The sequence below is a fragment of the Bos taurus genome, chromosome 21 (genome assembly GCF_002263795.3).
Source record: "Bos taurus isolate L1 Dominette 01449 registration number 42190680 breed Hereford chromosome 21, ARS-UCD2.0, whole genome shotgun sequence".
NCBI lineage: Eukaryota > Metazoa > Chordata > Mammalia > Artiodactyla > Bovidae > Bos > Bos taurus.
In genome coordinates, this window is record NC_037348.1 from 4,134,402 (window position 1) to 4,153,778 (window position 19,377).

General features: G+C 42.9%; 1 protein-coding gene across 2 annotated transcripts in view; it reads right to left on the bottom strand.

Annotated features, from left to right (window-relative positions):
* Nucleotides 1–12,035, bottom strand: part of GABRB3 (gamma-aminobutyric acid type A receptor subunit beta3) — a 282,816-nt gene extending 270,781 nt beyond the window's left edge. Inside the window, exons 1-3 of one of the 2 annotated variants that reach the window (XM_059879080.1) lie at nucleotides 11,919–12,035; nucleotides 10,969–11,060; nucleotides 10,692–10,759 (exon numbers count right to left, since the gene is read on the bottom strand). In XM_059879080.1, the coding sequence (XP_059735063.1) occupies nucleotides 10,692–10,759; nucleotides 10,969–11,060; nucleotides 11,919–11,998 (240 nt within the window). In that variant the 5' untranslated portion in view covers nucleotides 11,999–12,035. Of the gene's footprint in view, nucleotides 1–10,691; nucleotides 10,760–10,968; nucleotides 11,061–11,191; nucleotides 11,379–11,918 lie in introns of those variants that run through there. The other variant, NM_001099380.2, reaches the window with a different exon arrangement.
* Nucleotides 12,036–19,377: the final 7,342 nt, after the last annotated feature.

The window sequence follows — 19,377 nt, forward strand, 5'->3', positions numbered from 1 at the left end:
CTAATATACTTGCTCAACACAACTGCGTCTGTTTCTGTATCATTTACTCTTATAATACGAGAAAACAAGGAGGCTTGAAACAGATCTTCCTTCAGTATGACAGACAATATTATTATAGAAGAAAATCTCTGTTTTTTATCAATCTAATTGCAAGAGATGTTTAATGTTCATTTTCATAAAATATTACCCATTCTCATATGCACTAGTAGAATTTTTTAATCAAAATTGTGTCTTCTCTGTGGTTTGGACAAGGTCACAAAAAGAGGCTTTATTAATGCAGTAATTTTCTCAGTTAACATTCCTGGGGACTGGCTGTATTAAAAATCATTCTAATTCCATGGGTTAGGCCCACATTTCCTAAACTATGTTCTACAGAAAACTTCATGAACTAGTAATAAGGTCCATTATCCCCTCACAAAGAAAAAAATCCCTAAACATGTATTTTAAATGCCGAACTTTTCACCCCCCTCATGAAGATTTACAAAATCATTGACATATTAAAGGGCTTGACAATTCCTGCAGTAAAGAAACCTGTTTCACATCTCCAACATAATTTCCAATATTATTCGAGCAGAAACACTGATTATGGGGCACATATGCACATTGTATATAAGAATGTTCTTTTTTTAATTATTTAATTGGAGGATAATTACTTTACAATATTGTGATGGTTTTTGCTGTACATCAACATGAATCAGTTATGCGTACGCATGTGTTCTCTTAAGCAACCATTATTTTACCCCATACCACAAGGAATTACATTCTCATAGGGAATTTTGGTGCCCAGGGCCAAAACAAAGGAAAATTCAGACATGAAAACTCATTCAATGGCACAATCAACTACATCCTCACACAGAGGGTGAGAATTATCTGCAGAATGTTTAACAGCATAAAAAGGAATATAGCACAATCAATGCTGCTCTTCATACATTCAGTTACTCCCAACCTCTTTCAAACATGCACTGCTGCTGCTGCTGTTGCTGCTAAGTCGCTTCAGTCGTGTCCTACTCTGTGTGGCCCCATGGATGGCAGCCCACCAGGCTCCCCTGTCCCTGGGATTCTCCAGGCAAGAACACTGGAGTGGGTTGCCATTTCCTTCTCCAATGCATGCAAGTGAAAAGGGAAAGTGAAGTCGCTCAGTCGTGTCTGACTCTTAGCGGCCCCATGGACTGCAGCCCACCAGGCTCCTCTGTCCATGGGATTTTCCAGGCAAGAGTGCTGGAGTGGGGTGCCATTGCCTTCTCCGTCAAATATGCACACTGCTTTGGAAAGGCAAAACATGGTATACAACAATGGTGAGAAATTGTGCTGGGCAGGCGTGAATTTGTGTCAGCTCCTGCAATCACTCCAACACCACAGAAGCCTCCTTGTTCTACACCTTTGGAACCACTATTCTAGACCATAGGAATGGCACTGCTTTCCGGGATGTGGATGTCTTTTCTGCGGCAAGTTCACAGGAATTCATATGTGTAAAGCTATGGTTAATTTCATGCACTTGTGCACAGTTGTGTGCACACTCAGTTGTGTCCAAATCTTTGCAACCCCAAGCCCACCAGGCTCCTCTGTCCATGGATTTTCCAGATAAGAATACTTGAGTAGGTTGTCATTTCCTTCTCAGGGGATCTTCTTGACCCAAGGATCGAACTAGTGTGTCTTGAGTCTTCTGCATTGGCAGGCAGACTCTTTACCACTGTGCTACCTGGGAAGCCCTCTATGTGCTTGACACCCAAATAAGGGAACCTCTCCAATAAAACAAACAGAAGATATAGTTTTACCACAAGGGTCATGTGCTACACAAATGCATTTAACAAGTATTCACCAAGCGTATTCTACATAACAGGCACTGTCCCTGGTGACTAGTCTAGTCTTTCAAGCTGATATACAGACATCTCTCAGATGGATTTTTAGAGTCCTCATGATTGGGGAAAAAAATTCAATGGTATTACAGTGAATTATTCAAATTGTTGTCTCTTTTAAAACAATTTTTGGTTTGCACAGATTCACAGATTCACACACACAAACAACTTGTAATGATGGGTGACCCAGAAAACTTGTTCCTTCTGCTCATTAAAGTTAACAGTTGTAAAGTCTAATTCAAAAAAATTAAATTTTAAAAGAAGAGTGATGTGATACTGAACTAAGTAGCTAACACTTTCGGAGGAGGAAACGGCACCCCACTCCAGGACTCTTGCCTGGAAAATCCCATGGATGGAGAAGCCTGGTAGGCTCCAGTCCATGGGGTCACTAAGAGTCGGGCACGACTCAGCGACTTAGCAGCAGCAGCAGCAGCAGCTAACACTTTATACATATGTACCAAACACAATCAGAGTCATGTACCTTTAAAACAATAGACTTTGCTATCCTTTAAAGTCAACTCAAAATAAAACAAATGTACTTCATGTCATGAATCACAGCATGACTTAGTAAATATTTTAGATAAAAGGAATTCTTTCATTGTAGAACTTAAGTAAAATATGATGATGTAATCAATAGAATCCATACCCTCTCTCAGACTGATTGGAAAAGCACAAATTAGAACTTTTAAAGAGCTGTGACATTCTCATATCTTAATTATACTCCTATTCATCTGAAATGTTAGTTCCATGCATGCTAAGGTTTTTGTTAATTATATCAATGCTTCTGCAGAAAAATGCAAAAAGGGATACATGAGTTAACACTTACAAATGGCTTCTATTTCTTAATATAGTCTCCTGGTAACCACGGAATAAGAGAATTCTACATCTCCCACCACAGAGATCAGAGGCAAGCTCTCCATCGTGAGCCCTCTTGAATTGACAGGACTGAACAAATTGCCAAGAGATGAAACCTATTTCAGTCCTAGTCTTCCAAATTTTGCTGCTAGAAGAGTCTTCTTAATGGCTGGCATAAATGGCCCAGAAGTAAACTGTGCTGAAAAGCTAGCAAACAAATGAAAACCACTGCAGCTACACTGCACTGCTGAACAGCCATCAGAAAGGGAATGCAGAGCTTAATGAACCTCTGTATTAGGAAGAACCACCAAAACTTCCCTATCATATAGGAAAGCTCAAGTCGTGTATACTTCCAATTAGACACAAAACTGAGTGTAACAAAGGCACCAGTGACTAGTGTTTGAAATACCCCCATTAACCCTTAAACTGGCGGTACATCACAGGGCCACCACAATCTCTTCCCTCCTCGCCACAACTGAGATCAGTGTAAAAGCTCTCCAGTGAGGGGCTAAACGCTATAACATACGTGACCGCTGAAGGTGCTATGCCTGCATGCTAAGCCTCTTCAGTCGTGTCCGACTCTGTGTCTTCAGTTGACACCCAGGGACTGCAGCCCACCAGGCTCCTCTGTCCAAGGGATTCTCCAGGCAAGAACACTGGATGGGTTGCCCTGCCCTCCTCCAGGGGCTCCTCCTGACCCAGGGAGCCAACCCACACCTCTTATATCTCCTGCATTGGCAGGCAGGCTCTTTACCACTAGCACTACCACTATACTGTATACAATTATACAAATTCTGATTACATTAAGTCCCCTAAAATAAAAACTACATATATCACATTTAGCCTGTAAAAGGTTCTTCTTGGTCATGAGCCCAAATTCTGGGTTATAAAAATATTTCATTGGAAAGCCACCTACCTATTTATTCATGTACTTTTATATCTATTCTTTCATTCATTCTTCACTCCTAGATTTTTCTTTCAACCAATTTCTAATAGACACTAGTATCTATTTATATAGCAACCGTTAGATTTTGGTTTTGCACTATGAAAGGGTGTTCTTAGACACACAGATCTGCCTCATGAGATTTATAGTCTCAAGGCGGGAGGAAAAAAGGGGAAGAAAGCCTCTAAACAAACAAGCACACCAGAATCATACTCACTTGATAGCGATCACTGGATAGTAATCATCACTTGCTAGTGATAAAAGGAAAGACTAGGAGAGCACGGAGAAGTAAACTGGAAGATCCACTTTAGATGGCAATGAAGGTCATGGGAAAAGGTTAAATCCTATTATAAGGCCCTAAGAAAGCATTTTTTAATTGCTCTGTAGCACAACAAGGTAGAAAGAAACAGGATCAAGTCCCAGCTTTGTATCAATAGTACATCAGTGCTGTTCCTAAGGCTATTTGCTCACCTGAATAATGGAGATGAGAGTAACATCTACCATAAGATATATCTCACTAAGCCGATCATCAGGTTTGATGGTCAACTATGCAAAATACCTGAAACATTTCATCAACTGCAAAATGACATATAGCTGTTGTTAGCTGTCATCTCCCTAAGTTATACCTCAATATGCATCACAAGAAAATTTTGAAGATTCCCAATGGTCAATAGGCTTGATGTATTTAAACCAAATGTTCAGTAGGCTTCAAGCACGATGAGAGTATATATGATATGACAGTTCAGGAGATAGTGGAGGACAGAGAACCTGGCATGCTGTAGTCCATGAGATCAAAGAGTCCGTCACGACTCGGCAACTGAACAAGAGTGTTATGACACAGAATCCATAGGAGAAAGAAAGATTCTGCTACCAGTGGAAGGAAAGAAGAGCTCTTACAAGATGACAGATTTACAAAATCAGATGTTGAATTCATACTGCTTTATTGGCAAAAATTATAAAGTTTTTAATATATAAATAAGCAGATTTGTGCCATTAATTCAAACCAAGTACTTACTTCTATGTGCAACACAACAGAGGATCTACTGAGCCTGGCAAAGGCTCCAGAAGAGGCTGCTCACGACAAGGCAATGTGCGGAAGATTCATTTTCTGAGATGTAGCAACAGAAGCTTTACAGCCTCCCTGAGGGGAAAGACAAAAAGCGCCCCCTTTGCCTCCCATATCATTCTTTCTAATGTTAAACAGAAACCTCCTTTCATAAAGAGCATATTACATAAGCGCTATTCTCATCCATCTCTTAAGTTCATTATATGCTTCCTTGTCAGTGCCCCAGCATTGATGTTTAATCAACTTAGGCACGAAACATACTTCCAGGGAGAAGTGATGTCCTCAGTAAACAGTCTTACCTCCTAAACGCAGCAACCTGGAACCAAACGCCAACGTGCTCACTGGACCTTACCCCTGGAGTGCCTTTCATGTAAGTGGTTTTTCAAACCCAATTGGGTCAGAGAAACACTTCTTCCTTTCTGCTGAGTCATCCCTCAGCTTAAGAGGTAACAAGAGCATCAGCACATCTCCAACATTTAAAATGCTAGTAACAATTCAAAAGCAAGTAACAATTCATATGCTAACTCTGAACTAAGCCAGAGCCTCTCTGAAGAAATCAGAAAAGGACAGTTTTCTAATATGTGTGTGTTTGGCTGTGATTGTGTGGGTATCTTTACCTCAATTTTCTATGTAGAGCTAAGCCCTTTGTGCTATCACCCAGGCATTTTTGTGCCACGGGCATCTGAGAAGCCAGAGACTGCATTACTGAGTATTAAGGTACTTGCCTAAGGCTAGATGTTCCCATAAATCTAGAAACAACCTGAAACTCCCAATCCCATTAGGCTCTTTGCAGCACAACAGCTGGATTCCTGGGACTCAGCTTCCCTGCCTGAGGACCTGGCCAGGTGCTGGACACTGGGTGCCTCGCGGGCAGAGCAACTCCAGACTCTGCAGCACAGGGAGCAGAGTTGATTAACATAAATTTGATCAAAACAGCCTAAAAGCTGAATTCTCCAGCTAATCCCAGCTCTCTCAAACCAAGGTGACCTTCTCCTTTGCCCACTCTTCTGAAAACAGGAAAGACAAAAGTGAGAGCAAATGCTTCCGTGTTGTGCACAAAAGTCAACTGCATCCATTTAACAGTGAGGCAGCACCGAAGCTGCTTGCTGGGACGTTCCAAAACCATGCTCTTACGTACCATACTCATTTTACACTGAGACATTTTTGAAAAGGAAAATGCAATCAATGAGGAAGGAATACACTACAACAAGCATAAGGGACAAATATGGCTCTCATAATAACTGAACACAGCAGCTTATAGGTCACCTGGAAGGAACTCACAACTAAAAAAAGGTAACAGTTTATTGTTTATATGCATGAAATCAGAAAAAACAATTCTGTAGTTACATGTTCATGAACTATATAGTCCGTGGGATTGCAAAGAGTCGGACACGACTAATCAACTTTCACTTCAATTTTAATAGATGAATTAAGTGCAGAAAATAAAGTACAAGTTAAATCATAGAACATTAGCCTTTTTATTACTAGAGTTTGAATCTAGTTCTATGTAATATTTGTGGATTAGTAGCTAAGTCATGTCTGATTCTTTTGTGACTCCATGGACACACCAGGCTCCTCTGTCCACGGGATTTCCCAGGCAAGAATACTGGAGTGGGTTGCTATATCCTTCTCAGGGGGATCTTCCCAACCCAGGGATTGAACCCACGTCTCCTGCCTTAGCAGGCTGATTCTTAACCACTGAGCCACCGAGGAAGCCCAATATCCTCAATACTTTAATTAAGTAGAAATTGAGAATGTACAGTTTCTTTCTGAATTAACAAATCAAACAATGGCTTATTCTAGTAATTCAAATTCAAAAAGAACTCATATGACTACTTTAAAATACTGTTCTTATTATCTGAATGATTTTTAAAGAGTTCCAGAACTACTTCACCCTCTTTCAGTAAAAAAAAAAAAAAAAAAAAAAAATTTTAATTAAACTTTTCTAGTTTTATATTTTAATATTCCCTTACATTTCCTATATTTTCAATAATTGTGTCGACTTATCCCTCCACCTATCGATTCAACAGGTTTATTTCACACTTGGACCAGTGCTAAAATTTTAACACCAGAATTATAACACATGCACATAAAACTTTTCGGTAGACAGTATACTTTCATATGTACAATCTCACTTAAAGAAATATGTAAACCAAATCTCAACAATTAGTTAACCATGCTTAGTTTTAAAAGATTATCTGAACATTTAAAATAAGAGCTAAAAGAACAAGGGAAGTTATGTAAAAGAAAACGGTTTTTTGTTTGACTGCTGTCAAGTAAGCTAATTAAAAAAAGAAAGAAGTGGAAAATTAGGAGTTTGGGATTAACACACACACTACTATATATAAAATAGGTAAACAATAAGGATCTACTATATAATACATGCAACTAAATTCAATATCTTGTAATAACCTATAATGGAAAAGAATCTGAAAAAGAATATATATGTGTATATGTATATGTTTATCACTGAGTCACTTTGCTGTATGTACACTAGAAACTAACAAGATTGCAAATTAACTATATGTCAATTTTAAATAAAGTACACAAAAAGAAAAATTAGAAGCTTAAGAAAAATGGAAATACAAAATATCTCCATTATCAGTGAAACATGGTATAGCAAAACAATGTTAAATACTAAAATCCATTTTGATTGTTAATATAAAACACCAAAATGCATAATGATATATACATGTATATGTATAATGTATCTATTTATTTAATTCTTTGAGGTTAGAGGCCTTCTTTGGAGGCATTACCTATATGACCATCAGTAGATAAAGACTGTTTTGCAACTGTTTAAAGAGAAAAGTAATTATTTGCTTCATGTTCACCCTTGAAGTGTCCACTAACAAGAGCACATCTGTCCCACCTTGAGATATACATGCTTTATATATCCTTATTTCAGACGTTAATGGATCTTTATTTCACTAAATATGTTTTCAAAAGCATATCTATGAAAATTTGAGAACAGTTTCAAAGAAGCTTCCATGATCATTTACCCTGAATTTTCTTGCTAACTTTGGTCTTCTCACTCCATCTAAATTAACATCTTTGTCACAATATTCATCTTAAACCACAACTTAAATCATGTCAGTCATCTGCTTAATAATCTTTACAGGCTCCTTAATTCTTGAAAGTTAATTAGCATCTGAAATCCTTGGCAAGGCAGAGAAGGGCCTGGGTGAGCAGGGGTTTGTCCTACTTTTTTCCAATTTCATCTTTTGAGTCTCTCCTTCACAATTTCCTGTCCTGCTGATCTATCCATCCATAGCTTTGCCAATTTCTTCTCTAACCCAGAATATCCTCCTCTGTCTATGCCAGTCACTATTCCCCCTAGTCACCCATCCAACTTAAGTATCACTTCATAAGTTCTTTCAGAAGGCTTTCCCTGTCAGAAGTCCTCTCAGTCTCTCTCTCTCCCCTCCCTCTTTCTGCCTCCTTCCTTCCACCTTTCCTTCCCTCTCTCTCTTAGGGCATGCCCCTTTCTTTTTTCATAACCTAACAACACTTAAGTTTTGGGTAACTAGTAAGGCGATTAAGGAAGCTCACAAATATAATGCATTGCTTTTAAGCAACGTGATTAAAAACATGGGTTTAATCTTATGCTCACATACTCAGTTTTTTCCCTATAAAATGTCACCTCCAAAATGATACTTAATTATTGCTATATATTTGAAGTTCCTTCAGTAAAAAATAGATCAAATACAGCAGCTATGACTATGAGCTATGATCCTGATCATGAGTTATAGGAAATCAGGTTTTTCTAGTGGATGTTTTTACAATCCACTTGTGGAAGGTATTTCAGATGCCAGTTAGTCCATCTATCCAATGGCCTTCAATTTCCAATTTCATCAATTCCCAATTTTTCTTTACCATAAACTTACATAGAGAGAACCACAAAAATCAACATCATCAAAATGCAAAACAAAAGGCATACAAGTATGCTATGGTACATTATGCATAATTACTGGCTTTGGTATAGGCACTTAAAGATTATTCGATATAATGGCTTGTATCCTCAATTTGTCTTCCTATTATTGGGTTCAGAGAAAACTGGGACATTTCAGTTCATAGCGCATGAAGTTTTTAAAGGTGCTAAATATCAGCATGATGTCTAAACAACTGGATAGCTAAGTTTAAAAATTCATTCACAGGAAATGTGTAATGATTTGCAACAAGACATTCTCTATTCCCTGGCTGTTTTAACACTGTACAGAGTTCTTAAAAGTGTCACATCAGTATGTTTTCTTCATTATTTGACATCCAATATAATAATTTTTGACATAAAAATCCACTAAATAGTCTATTAACTTCTATACAAAACTTTCTTCTCTGTAGAATATGAAGTTCCCAATTAAGGAAATCGCAGATTACAGAGTATATCTTGAATATATTAACTTGTTTCCTTAAGGTCATAAGACATACTTTTGACAGAATAATTTTTCAAAAATTTGAAAAAGTAAAATAAATGTGATGTTTTTAGTGTAATATATATAAAGTCTCTGTTTCTTCCTCAATCTTTTAAAAACAACTTATTTATGTTTATTTATTGTTCATACTTGAATATAAATGTCCTTAGTGATATACACTGAAAGAAAAGTACTTTTTAAATCACACATCATAATTTTAAACCTTTAGATTAAGAGTAAAAAATTAATTAACAGTAGTTTCGTGTAGTCAAAGATTTCTTCCTACAAAATCCATACTAGTGTATGCCTTTAAATATATCTTGCTAAACACCTATTTAAAATTATGATTTTAGTTTATTGGTAACCATCCACATTTCTATGTTATTAGAATGTTTCTCAAAAAAAAACTGTCCATAAAACATCTGCTTGGGAAAAAAAAATCTGAAGCACTAGTTTTAAATAAAGACCTCCAAGATTGTACTTCACACCACTGAATCAGAATCACAGCCAGGGAGTAAGCATTCAAAACAAGTTCGCCCATGTGACTCTGACGTCCACCAGACTTGAGAAATCCATGGAGTCTACCTCATGGCTCATTATATTCTTGGTGCTATATTTTAGAAAGAAAAGTTGCTAAATGATTTCTTCCAAAAAAAAATTTTTTTTTCCAAATTCTCATCCTCACAATTTCTAAAGTGTCACTCAGAAAATGAAACCTGTTTTCAAAAACCCCTGGTATTCCAGTTCAATCAAAAAATGAAAGGGGTCGTTTTTCTCCTCATTCCGTGTTGTCTTCAAGGTTCCTGAGGAAGCCTGTGACACCCACTTCACACCTCTGGACAGACAGGGACCTCCACTTTCCACAGGTCAGAACACAGAATCTCCTCGCATTAACACAGCCCTAAGTGACACTTGGTTCCCTAGCTTTCCACTCTCCCTGCAGAGACGGCCCGCCAGACCCTCCAGCACCGTCAGCACCTCCGACAGAGCCCGGCGGATTGGGTCCGGGTTCCATGTCGCGAACCCGCCCTCGGAAAAGCCACTGGACTCGGAGGAAACGGACCCGAGACAGCGCAGGACACGCCGACCCCCGCCCTCCGCGCTCTCCAGCGGCCAGCACCTCCTCCACAAGCAAGCAACCCTTGAGTCCCCCTCACCCAGAATACAAGCTCCCCCGCAACTGCGCTCTCCTCCCCCGCTCCCCGGCGCCTGTTGCTAAGGAGGCGAGACGACCCCGGGTGGCCTGGGTACCTGGGGGCCGACCGCGGGACCGGCCGGGAGCTCCCGGGCGGCGAGGGGGCCCGCTCCGGTGAGCCCGGACCCCTTCCCACCGCAGGAAGGCGCGCCCTCCGCGCGGCTCCGAGCCTACGACTGCCCAGTGCGCACAGGCGCGCGGAGCAAGGCGCGCGGGCAGGCGGAGGCCGGCGCGGCGAGGACCGCTCCGGTCACCCGCCCGGTCAGCTCGGCCCGGCAGCGAAGGCCTCCAGCCTGGTCCCGATACCGCCGGCGGGCGCACACGGCGGGGCAGGGGCTTGGGCCCGGGGAGGGTAGGCACTCACCATGTTGACTTCGGAAACCATGTCTATGCTGGCGATGTCGATGTTCATCCCCACGCAGACCGGGGGACCTGCGGAAAGTGCACGACACGGCTGTGAGCCAGGCTCGGGCACGGGCTGCGGCGGCCCCGGGGCCCGAGAGCCGCCGAGGAGGGGGCGCCGGCCGAGCCCTCCCGGCGCGGCCGCAGCTCGGCGGCAGCGGCCCCCGCCTCCCTCCTCCGCCCAGGCCCCCAGCGCGGGGGGTCGCGCAGCCCGCAGCGGCGGCGCACAGCCTACTTACCCCCGAAGTCCGGTCTCAGGCGAATGTCGTAGCCTTTCAGCAGCTTGTCCACCGTCTCCTTCACAAAGGACATGTTCCCAGGATCGTTCACGCTGCGGGAGGGGTGGAGGGGGACAGAGAGAACCGGGTCAGGCGGCGGCTCGCCCGCCCGTGCCCGGCGCGCACACCCGCGCACCCTGCCAGCCGCCCGGCCCGCTTCCCGGCAAGCAAGCCACGACCCTACCTCTGCGCGCAGCACACCACCGCCACCAACACCGGGGCCGAGAAGATGCCGAAAAACCTTCCTCCCGCAAAGCCCCACATCCCTCCGCCGCGCCCCGGCACGGGGGAGGGGGCGCCCCGCCGCCGTCGCGACCCGCAGCCGGGGCTGCTCCTGCTGCCGCCGCCGCCGCCGCCGCCGCCGCCGCGCTGGCCCCGAGCGGAGGAGGGCGCAGGGGGAGGGCCGGGGAGGCGCGCGCGCGGGGAGGAGCGCGGGCGCGGGCGCGCGGCGAGGGCCGGGGCGGGGCGCGCGGGCCGCCGCGCAGCGCGCCCGGCCGGGCCCCGGCTCCCGCGCCCGCGGGGCCCCGGCGCCCAGCGTCCCCGCCGCCTCGCTGGCTGCGGAGCGTGACCCGGGGCTCTGCCGGCCCGGCGCGCGGGCTGCAGCCGCGACCGCGCGGCGCCGGGCAGCGCCAGGGGTGGGCCGCGCCGCCAGCTCCGCTGGGCCTCCAGCCGCCCGCGAAGGAGGGGACGGTCGGCGACGGCGACGCGGGCAGCAACAGCGAAGGAGACGCTCTCCACTCCTCCCGACACGTCCCCCCTCAGCCTGCTCCCCGGCCTGGCCCTTTGGCCGCGACCCCCGTCAGGCGGCGGTGCAGGCCGAACCCGCGGCGGCTGCGGAACGCCTCTGCCCGCAGACCTGCGCTGCAGCGCGGGAGGCAGGACGCCGGGCCCGAGGGAAGCCCCTGCCTCACCTGCGGGGCTCCGAGCCTCGCGTCCCCAGGGTCCAGGAGAGCCAGATGGGCAGCAGGATGGCCGGGAGCCCAGAGCACATGGCGCGGCGCCTCTGACCCGACACGGGTCGGATCCGCTCTCCCCCGCAGTCACTGAACGTCTAACGGCGATACGGGGATCCCCGCCCCCGCCCCCACCCACGGGCTTTCCCGCCTGACCCATCCAGCCGCTTGCAAGGCGGCCGGATTAATTATTTATGCAATATAAAGCCATTTTCTTAAACTGGTTCCTTCAACTATTTCTCTCACTCTCACCCCCTGAACATTCCATGTGAGCACTCCCTACCTACTCACATAAAAACACTTAAATGAGTGTTAAAGAGAAACCCAAATAAGCAGGCTTGCTTTATTATCAGAAGCTAAAGTCCGCATCAGACATGGAGACCCTGGACTATCATTCCGAGGAATGGAAAAATAAGATGCCTTCTCTGGTGCAGCCCGGAGCTGTCCGTGGTTCTTAATATCAGACTAGGAAGCTCGTGTTCTACACGACCGGACCAAACCCTCTGGTTCTCATTTTACAAGACCTCAAGCACCTTGGCCAAGAAACAGACAGATAAACACCACGGTCCACCCTGCCCTGTGTATCATCACTGTGTTCCTGAGTAATGTTTGCTCCCCCAGGGTCATAGGTTGTACATTTTTCTTTAAGAACTGTGTGCTTCAGACTTCTAATATTGAGGAAGATGATTACACATTCCTACTTGTGCAATACTTTGTGCAGCAAAACCTGCAGATTAAGTCCATTCATTGTTTGATAGACTTCCTCGGGCCATTCCAAGACCTAAATGCTGCTTTTCTGTATTTTTTTCCGACAAAGCTTATGATTTTCTTTTCTATTGTCAAGACATTATATAGGTAAATATCTAAATCTAGACCTTGGATCTCAAGTTGGCATGTTTCTGGAATTAATTTTAAATATATTGCCTTTTATAAAAATCAGCAATTTCCTGAAAGGTTGGTATTAAGATAGGTTAAGAGATAAACTTGGGCTTTTCTGGTGGCTTAGATGGTATAAGAATCCACCTGCAATATAGGACACCTGGGTTCCATCCCTGAGTTAGGAAGATCCCCTGGAGAAGGAACTGGCTACCCACTCCAGTATTCTAAGCTGGTGAATTCCATAAACAGAGGAGCCTGGAGGGCTACAAAGAGTTGGACACAACTGAGCAACTAACATACACAAGAGATAAACTTAGCCTCCTAATTATTTTCTGAAAAAAATCTAGTTTTCCAAATAGATACAAAATAGATACAAAATACTTTGTATTCTGTGTCCTGTTCATGTACAATGGAATGATCAGGAATATTAGATTAGATCTGTATCTGTATCCCTCCATATTCATGTTTCAGTCTGTTTTTGCTGTTTACATGTACCTCTTTTAGAGGAATGCCCCATTGGGGATTACAGCTATAGAAAATAAACAGTGAGGATAAGGTGCTTAAGAAAAGCCAACAACATAGCAAGAGTGATCCCCCTTTCTATTAATATTATTTGACATGTTCTAAAACTTGAAAACCACATTGCAAGTGTTATTATCATCCAACCATGCACCACCTCAGATCTTGGCTTCAACTAGTCTCTGAGCCTCCTGACCGTATTTATCGTCCCAGCCGCTGCTTCACCGTGCAGTACTACAAGAGCCACGGTCAGCTTTACATGGGAACATGTTCACACCCCTCACCACCTGTCCACATTGCTTTTCTCTTACCTTGCACCTTCAGGCTTCTCAACAAAGAGGTCCAAGTGTAACAGGACCTACTCAGTACTTGCAAATGTGCAATCTGAAATGGCGGTAGAGTTAACCATCCATGTGGTGGACCTTAGATGAATGGAAGATGGAAACCAGGGGAATAAATGATTCACCCTCTATTTCTCCCTATGAAATGTCCTGGGATAACATAGTAACTCCTTTCTTTCCCCCTCCTTGCAGGCCTGGATCTCCTTTACCTTCACTCCTTTTTTCATTAGTATTACCCACCCTAGAAAAGCAATAGAACTTCATTTTGCCTTAGGATATATTTTCTTGTGAGCACAGGGTACGTCATAAACCCACTGGTAAATTATTAAAATTGTCACCTAAAATGCAGTCTTTTTCCAGTATAGCACTGGCATAAAAACAGAAATATAGACCAGTGGTACAGGATAGAAAGTCTAGAGATAAACCTACATACACACTTATGGTCACTTAATCCGTGACAAAGGAAGCAAAAATATACAATGGAGAAAAGAAAACCTCTTCAATAAGTTGTGCTGGGAAATCTGGACAGCCATATGTGAAAGAATGAAATTAGAACACTCCCTAACACCATGCACAAAAATAAACTCAATTAGATTAAAGACCTGAATGTAAAACCAGGCAGTATAAAACTCTTAGAGGAAAACATTGGGAAAACACACTTTGATAAAAGCCACAGCAAGATCTTTTTTGACCCACCTCCTAGAGTAATGAAAATAAAAATAAAAAGAAATAAATGAGGCCTAATTAAACTTAAAAGCTTTTGCACAGCAAAAGAAGCTATAAACAAGGTGAAAAGACAGCCCTCAGAATGGGAGAAAATATTTGCAAATGAAGCAACAGACAAAGGATTAATCTCCAAAATATATGAACAACTCATGGAGCTCAATATCCAAAAAATAAATAATCCAATCAAAAAATGGACATCTCTCCAAAGAAGACATGCATATGGCCAATAAATACATGAAAAGATGCTCAACATCCCACATTGGTAGAGAAATGCAAGTCAAAACTACAGTGAGGTATCACCTCATACTGATCAGAATGTCTATCATCAAAAAAATCTACAAAAAAATAGATGCTAGAAGGATGTGGAGTAAAGGAAACCCTCTTACGCTGTTGTTGTTTAGTCACTAAGTCATGTCCAACTCTTTTGCAACCCCATGGACTGTAGCAGATGGATTCTTTACTACTGAGCCACCAGAGAAGCTCTTACACTATTGGAGGGAATGTAAATTGATGCAGCTACTGTAGAGAACAATATGGAGGTTTCTTAAAAGACTAAACATAGACCTACCGTATACACTGAGAAAAATCACAAGTCAAGAAAAAGACACATGTACCCCAATGTTCATTGTAGCACTATATACAATAACTAGGACATGGAAGCAACCTAGATATCCATCAACAGATGAATGGACAAACAAGATGTGGTATATAAATTCTTTACCACCATACCACCTGAAAAGCCACACTGGAATATTGTGTGTGTGTGTGTGGTGGGGGGTGTGTGCGTGTGTGCATGCACACTCAGTCATACAGTCATTTTCAACTCCTGCAATCCCATGGACTGTAGCCTACCAGGCTCCTCTTTCCATGGGGTTATCTGGGCAAGAATACTGGAGTGGAATATATTTCCTGCTCCAGGGGATCTTTCCAAACCAGGGATTGAACCTGCAACTCGTATGTCTCCTGCATTGGCAGGCTGATTCTTTACCACTGAGCCATTTGGGAAGCCCACTGGAATATTACCCAGCCATAGAAAGGAACAAAATTGAGTCATGTATAGTGATGTGGATGAACCTAGAGCCTATCATGCGGAGTGAAGTAAGTCAGAAAACGAAAAACAAATATTGTATATCAACATATATATATGGAAACTAGGGGGAAAAAATGGTCCTGATGAGCCTATTTACAGGGCAGGAATGCAGACATAGATGTAGAGAAGAGGCTTGTGGGCACAGAGGGAGACAGAAAGGGCAGGACAAATTGAGAGAGTTGAACTGATATACAAACACCACCACGTGTAAACTAGAGAGCTGGCAGGAAGCTCCTATGCAGCACAGGGAGCTCAGCTGGGTCCTCTCTGATGACTTAGAGGGTTGGGATGGGGAATGGGCTAGGAGGGAAGCTCAAGAGGGAGGGGATATTTATGTACATATGGCTGATCCACTTTTTTGTACAAAAGAAACCAGCACAGCATTGTAAAACAAGTAAATTCCAATTAAAAAAGAAGAAAATGCAGTCTTTTTCTAATGTGGAGACAAAAATCTAAGAGAAACATTGTGATAGGCGTACACTGGTATAGTCATGATACAAAAGTTGGACAAGCAACCCCTGGCTGCCTTCTTGTCTCAGCTTCCCCAACAGCCTTCTGTAGGGTTGAATGGAAACAAAATCCCAAGTAACTCCATCCTTCTACTCTCTTGTCAGGATTCCTGAAACCAAGAATACTTTCATACTTTTACTAGATGGTGCTAACATATTAGCCAAATTGGAAGGAAAAATTTGATGCAATTCTTGCTTTCATTTATTTTCTACAGAAAGAGAAAAAGGTTTCAGGTTTTAGGAGTCACACAATGGATAAATTTTCATGTCAGAATAAAATGGAGATGAATGTCATTTTGTTCTTAATAAGGTGGTTTTAAACAAACTAGGATAACTTTTAAGGATCCTTAAGGTAAGAAGCTATGACAAACTTAGGCAGTGTATTAAAAAGTAAAGACATCACTTTGCCAACAAAAGTCCATATAGTCAGAGCTATGATTTTTTCATTAATCATGTATGGATGTGGGAGTTGGACCATAAAGAAGGCTGAGTGCCGAAGAATTGATGTTTTTGAACTGTGGCATTGGAGAAGACTCTTGAGAGCCCCTTGGACTGCAAGGAGGTCCAACCAGTCCATCCTAAAGGAGATCAGTCCCGGGTGTTCATTGGAAGGACTGATGCTAAAGCTGAAACTCCAATACTCTGGCCATCTCATGGCGTTGGAGAAGACTCTTGAGAGCCCCTTGGACTGCAAGGAGGTCCAACCAGTCCATCCTAAAGGAGATCAGTCCTGGGTGTTCATTGGAAGGACTGATGCTAAAGCTGAAACTCCAATACTTTGGCCATCTCATCCTGATGAGAGGGTTTGGGGACAGGAAGAGAAGGGGATGACAGAAGATGAGATGGCTGGATGGCATCACCGACTCAATGGACATGAGTTTGAGTGAACTCCGGGAGTTGGTAATGGACAGGGAAGCCTGGCGTGCTGCGATTCATGGGGTTGCAGAGTTGGACATGACTGAGCGACTGAGCTAAACTCTGTGTATTCTTCCCTCCTCTTCTTAATGCCTTCTGCTTCTGTTAAGTCCATATCATTTCTGTCCTTTATTGTGCCCATCTTTGCATGAAATGTTCTGTTGGTATCTCTACTTTTCTTAAGAGATCTCTAGTCTTTCCCATTCTATTGTTTTCCTCTATTTCTTTGCACTGATCCTTGACAAAGGCTTTCTTATCTCTCCTTGCTATTCTTTGGAACTCTGCATTCAAATGGGTATATCTTTCCTTTTCCCTTTGCCTTTAGCTTCTCTTCTTTTCCCAGCTATTTGTAAGGCCTCCTCAGACAAACATTTTGCCTTTTTGCATTTCTTTTTTTGGGAGGGTGGTCTTGATCACCGCTTCCTGTACAATGTCACAAACCTCCATCTGTAGTTCTTCAGGCACTTGGTGTATCGGATCTAATCCTTGAATCTATTTGTCACTTCCACTGTATAATCCTAAGGGATTTGATTTAGGTCATACCTGAATGTTCTAGTAGTTTTCCCTTCTTTCTTCATTTTGTCTGAATTTGTCAATAAGGAGTTCGTGATCTGAGCCACAGTCAGCTCCCAGTCTTGTTTTTGCTGACTGTATAGAGCTTCTCCATCTTTGACTGCAAACAATATAATCAATCTGCCTTCAGTATTGACCATCTGGCAATGTCCATGTGTAGAATCTTCTCTTGTGTTGTTGGAAAAAGGTGTTTGCTATGACCAGTGCATTCTCTTGGCAAAATTCTGTTAGCTTTTGCCCTGCTTCATTTTGTACTCCAAGGCCAAACTTGCCTGTTATGCCAGGTATCTCTTGACATCCTACTTTTGCATTCCAATCACCTATGTTGAAAAGCACATCTTTTTGGGGTGTTATTTCTAGAAGTTCTTGTAGATCTTCATAGAACCATTCAAATTCAGCTTTTTCAGCATTACTGCTTGGGGCATAGACTTGGATTACTGTGATACTGAATGGCTTGCCTTGGAAATGAACAGAGATCATTCTGTCATTTTTGAGATTGCACCCAATACTGCATTTTGGACCCTTTGTTGACTATGAGGGCTACTCAACTTCTTCTAAGGGATTCTTATCCACAGTAGTAGATATCATGGTCATCTGAATTAAATTTGCCCATTCAAGTGCATTTTAGTTCACTGATTTCTAAAATGCTTATGTTCACTCTTACCATCTCCTATTTGACCACTTCTAATTTACCTTGATTCTTGGACCTAACATTCCAGGTCTGTGCAATATTGTTCTTTACAGCATCAGACTTTACTCCATCACCAGTCACATCCACAACTGGGCATTGTTTTCACTTTGGCTCCGTCTCTTCATTCTTTCTGGAGTTATTTCTCCACTCTTCTCCAGTAACATATTGGGCACCTCATAACCTGGGGAGTTCATCTTTTAGTGCCATATCTTTGACTTTTCATACTGTACATGGGATTCTCAAGGCAAGAATACTGAAGTGGTTTGCCATTCCCTTCTCCAGCGGACCACATTTTGTCAGAACTCTCCACCATGACCTGTTCATTTTTTGTGGCCCTAAAAAATGGCAACCCACTCCAGTATTCTTGCCTAGAGAATCCCGTGGACAGAGGAGCCTGGTGGGCTGCTGTCCATAGGGTCGCACAGTCAGACACGACTGAAGTGACTTAGCATGCATGCATGCATTGGAGAAGGAAATGGCAACCCACTCCAGTATTCTTGCCTGGAGAATCCCAGGGGCAGAGGAGCCTGGTGGGCTGCTGTCTATGGGGTTGCAGAGTCGGACACGACTGAAGCAACTTAGCAGCAGCAGCAGCACACAGCATTGGCTCATAGTTTCATTGAATTAGACAAGGCTGTCTCATTTTAGGCTCACAATACCTTACAGAGAGGCTAAATAACTTCCTTAAAATCACAACACTAAAGACAAGATTCAAACCAAAGTCCAACTGACATACAATCACTTTTTGCTAAAACATTCCAAGTATGGTCTACAAAGGAATACAATTTCAGTTTAATAAACATTCATATTGTCTCCTGAACACAACTAAATGTTTAGGTAATGAGAAAGAGAAAGAGTGCTTGAAAAGAACTTTACTAAATAATGAAATGAGGGGTCTGGGGAACACACCATGTTCTGGGCTGGCTATTTTAATGCATGAACACTTAACTATTACAACAATCCTGGGAAGTAAATATTGATACCTCTTTTTTTTTTTTTTTCTTCCATAAGAGGAAACGGAAGTTTAGAAGGTACAAGAAGGTCCAGGGTTACAGAAGTTGCAAGACTCATAGTTGGGAATAGAAATCAAACTCAATCAGTCCATAAATATTTACTGAGTGTTTACTATGTACCAGAGCTATTACGAGGCACTTAGAATAGAATATTAGAGATC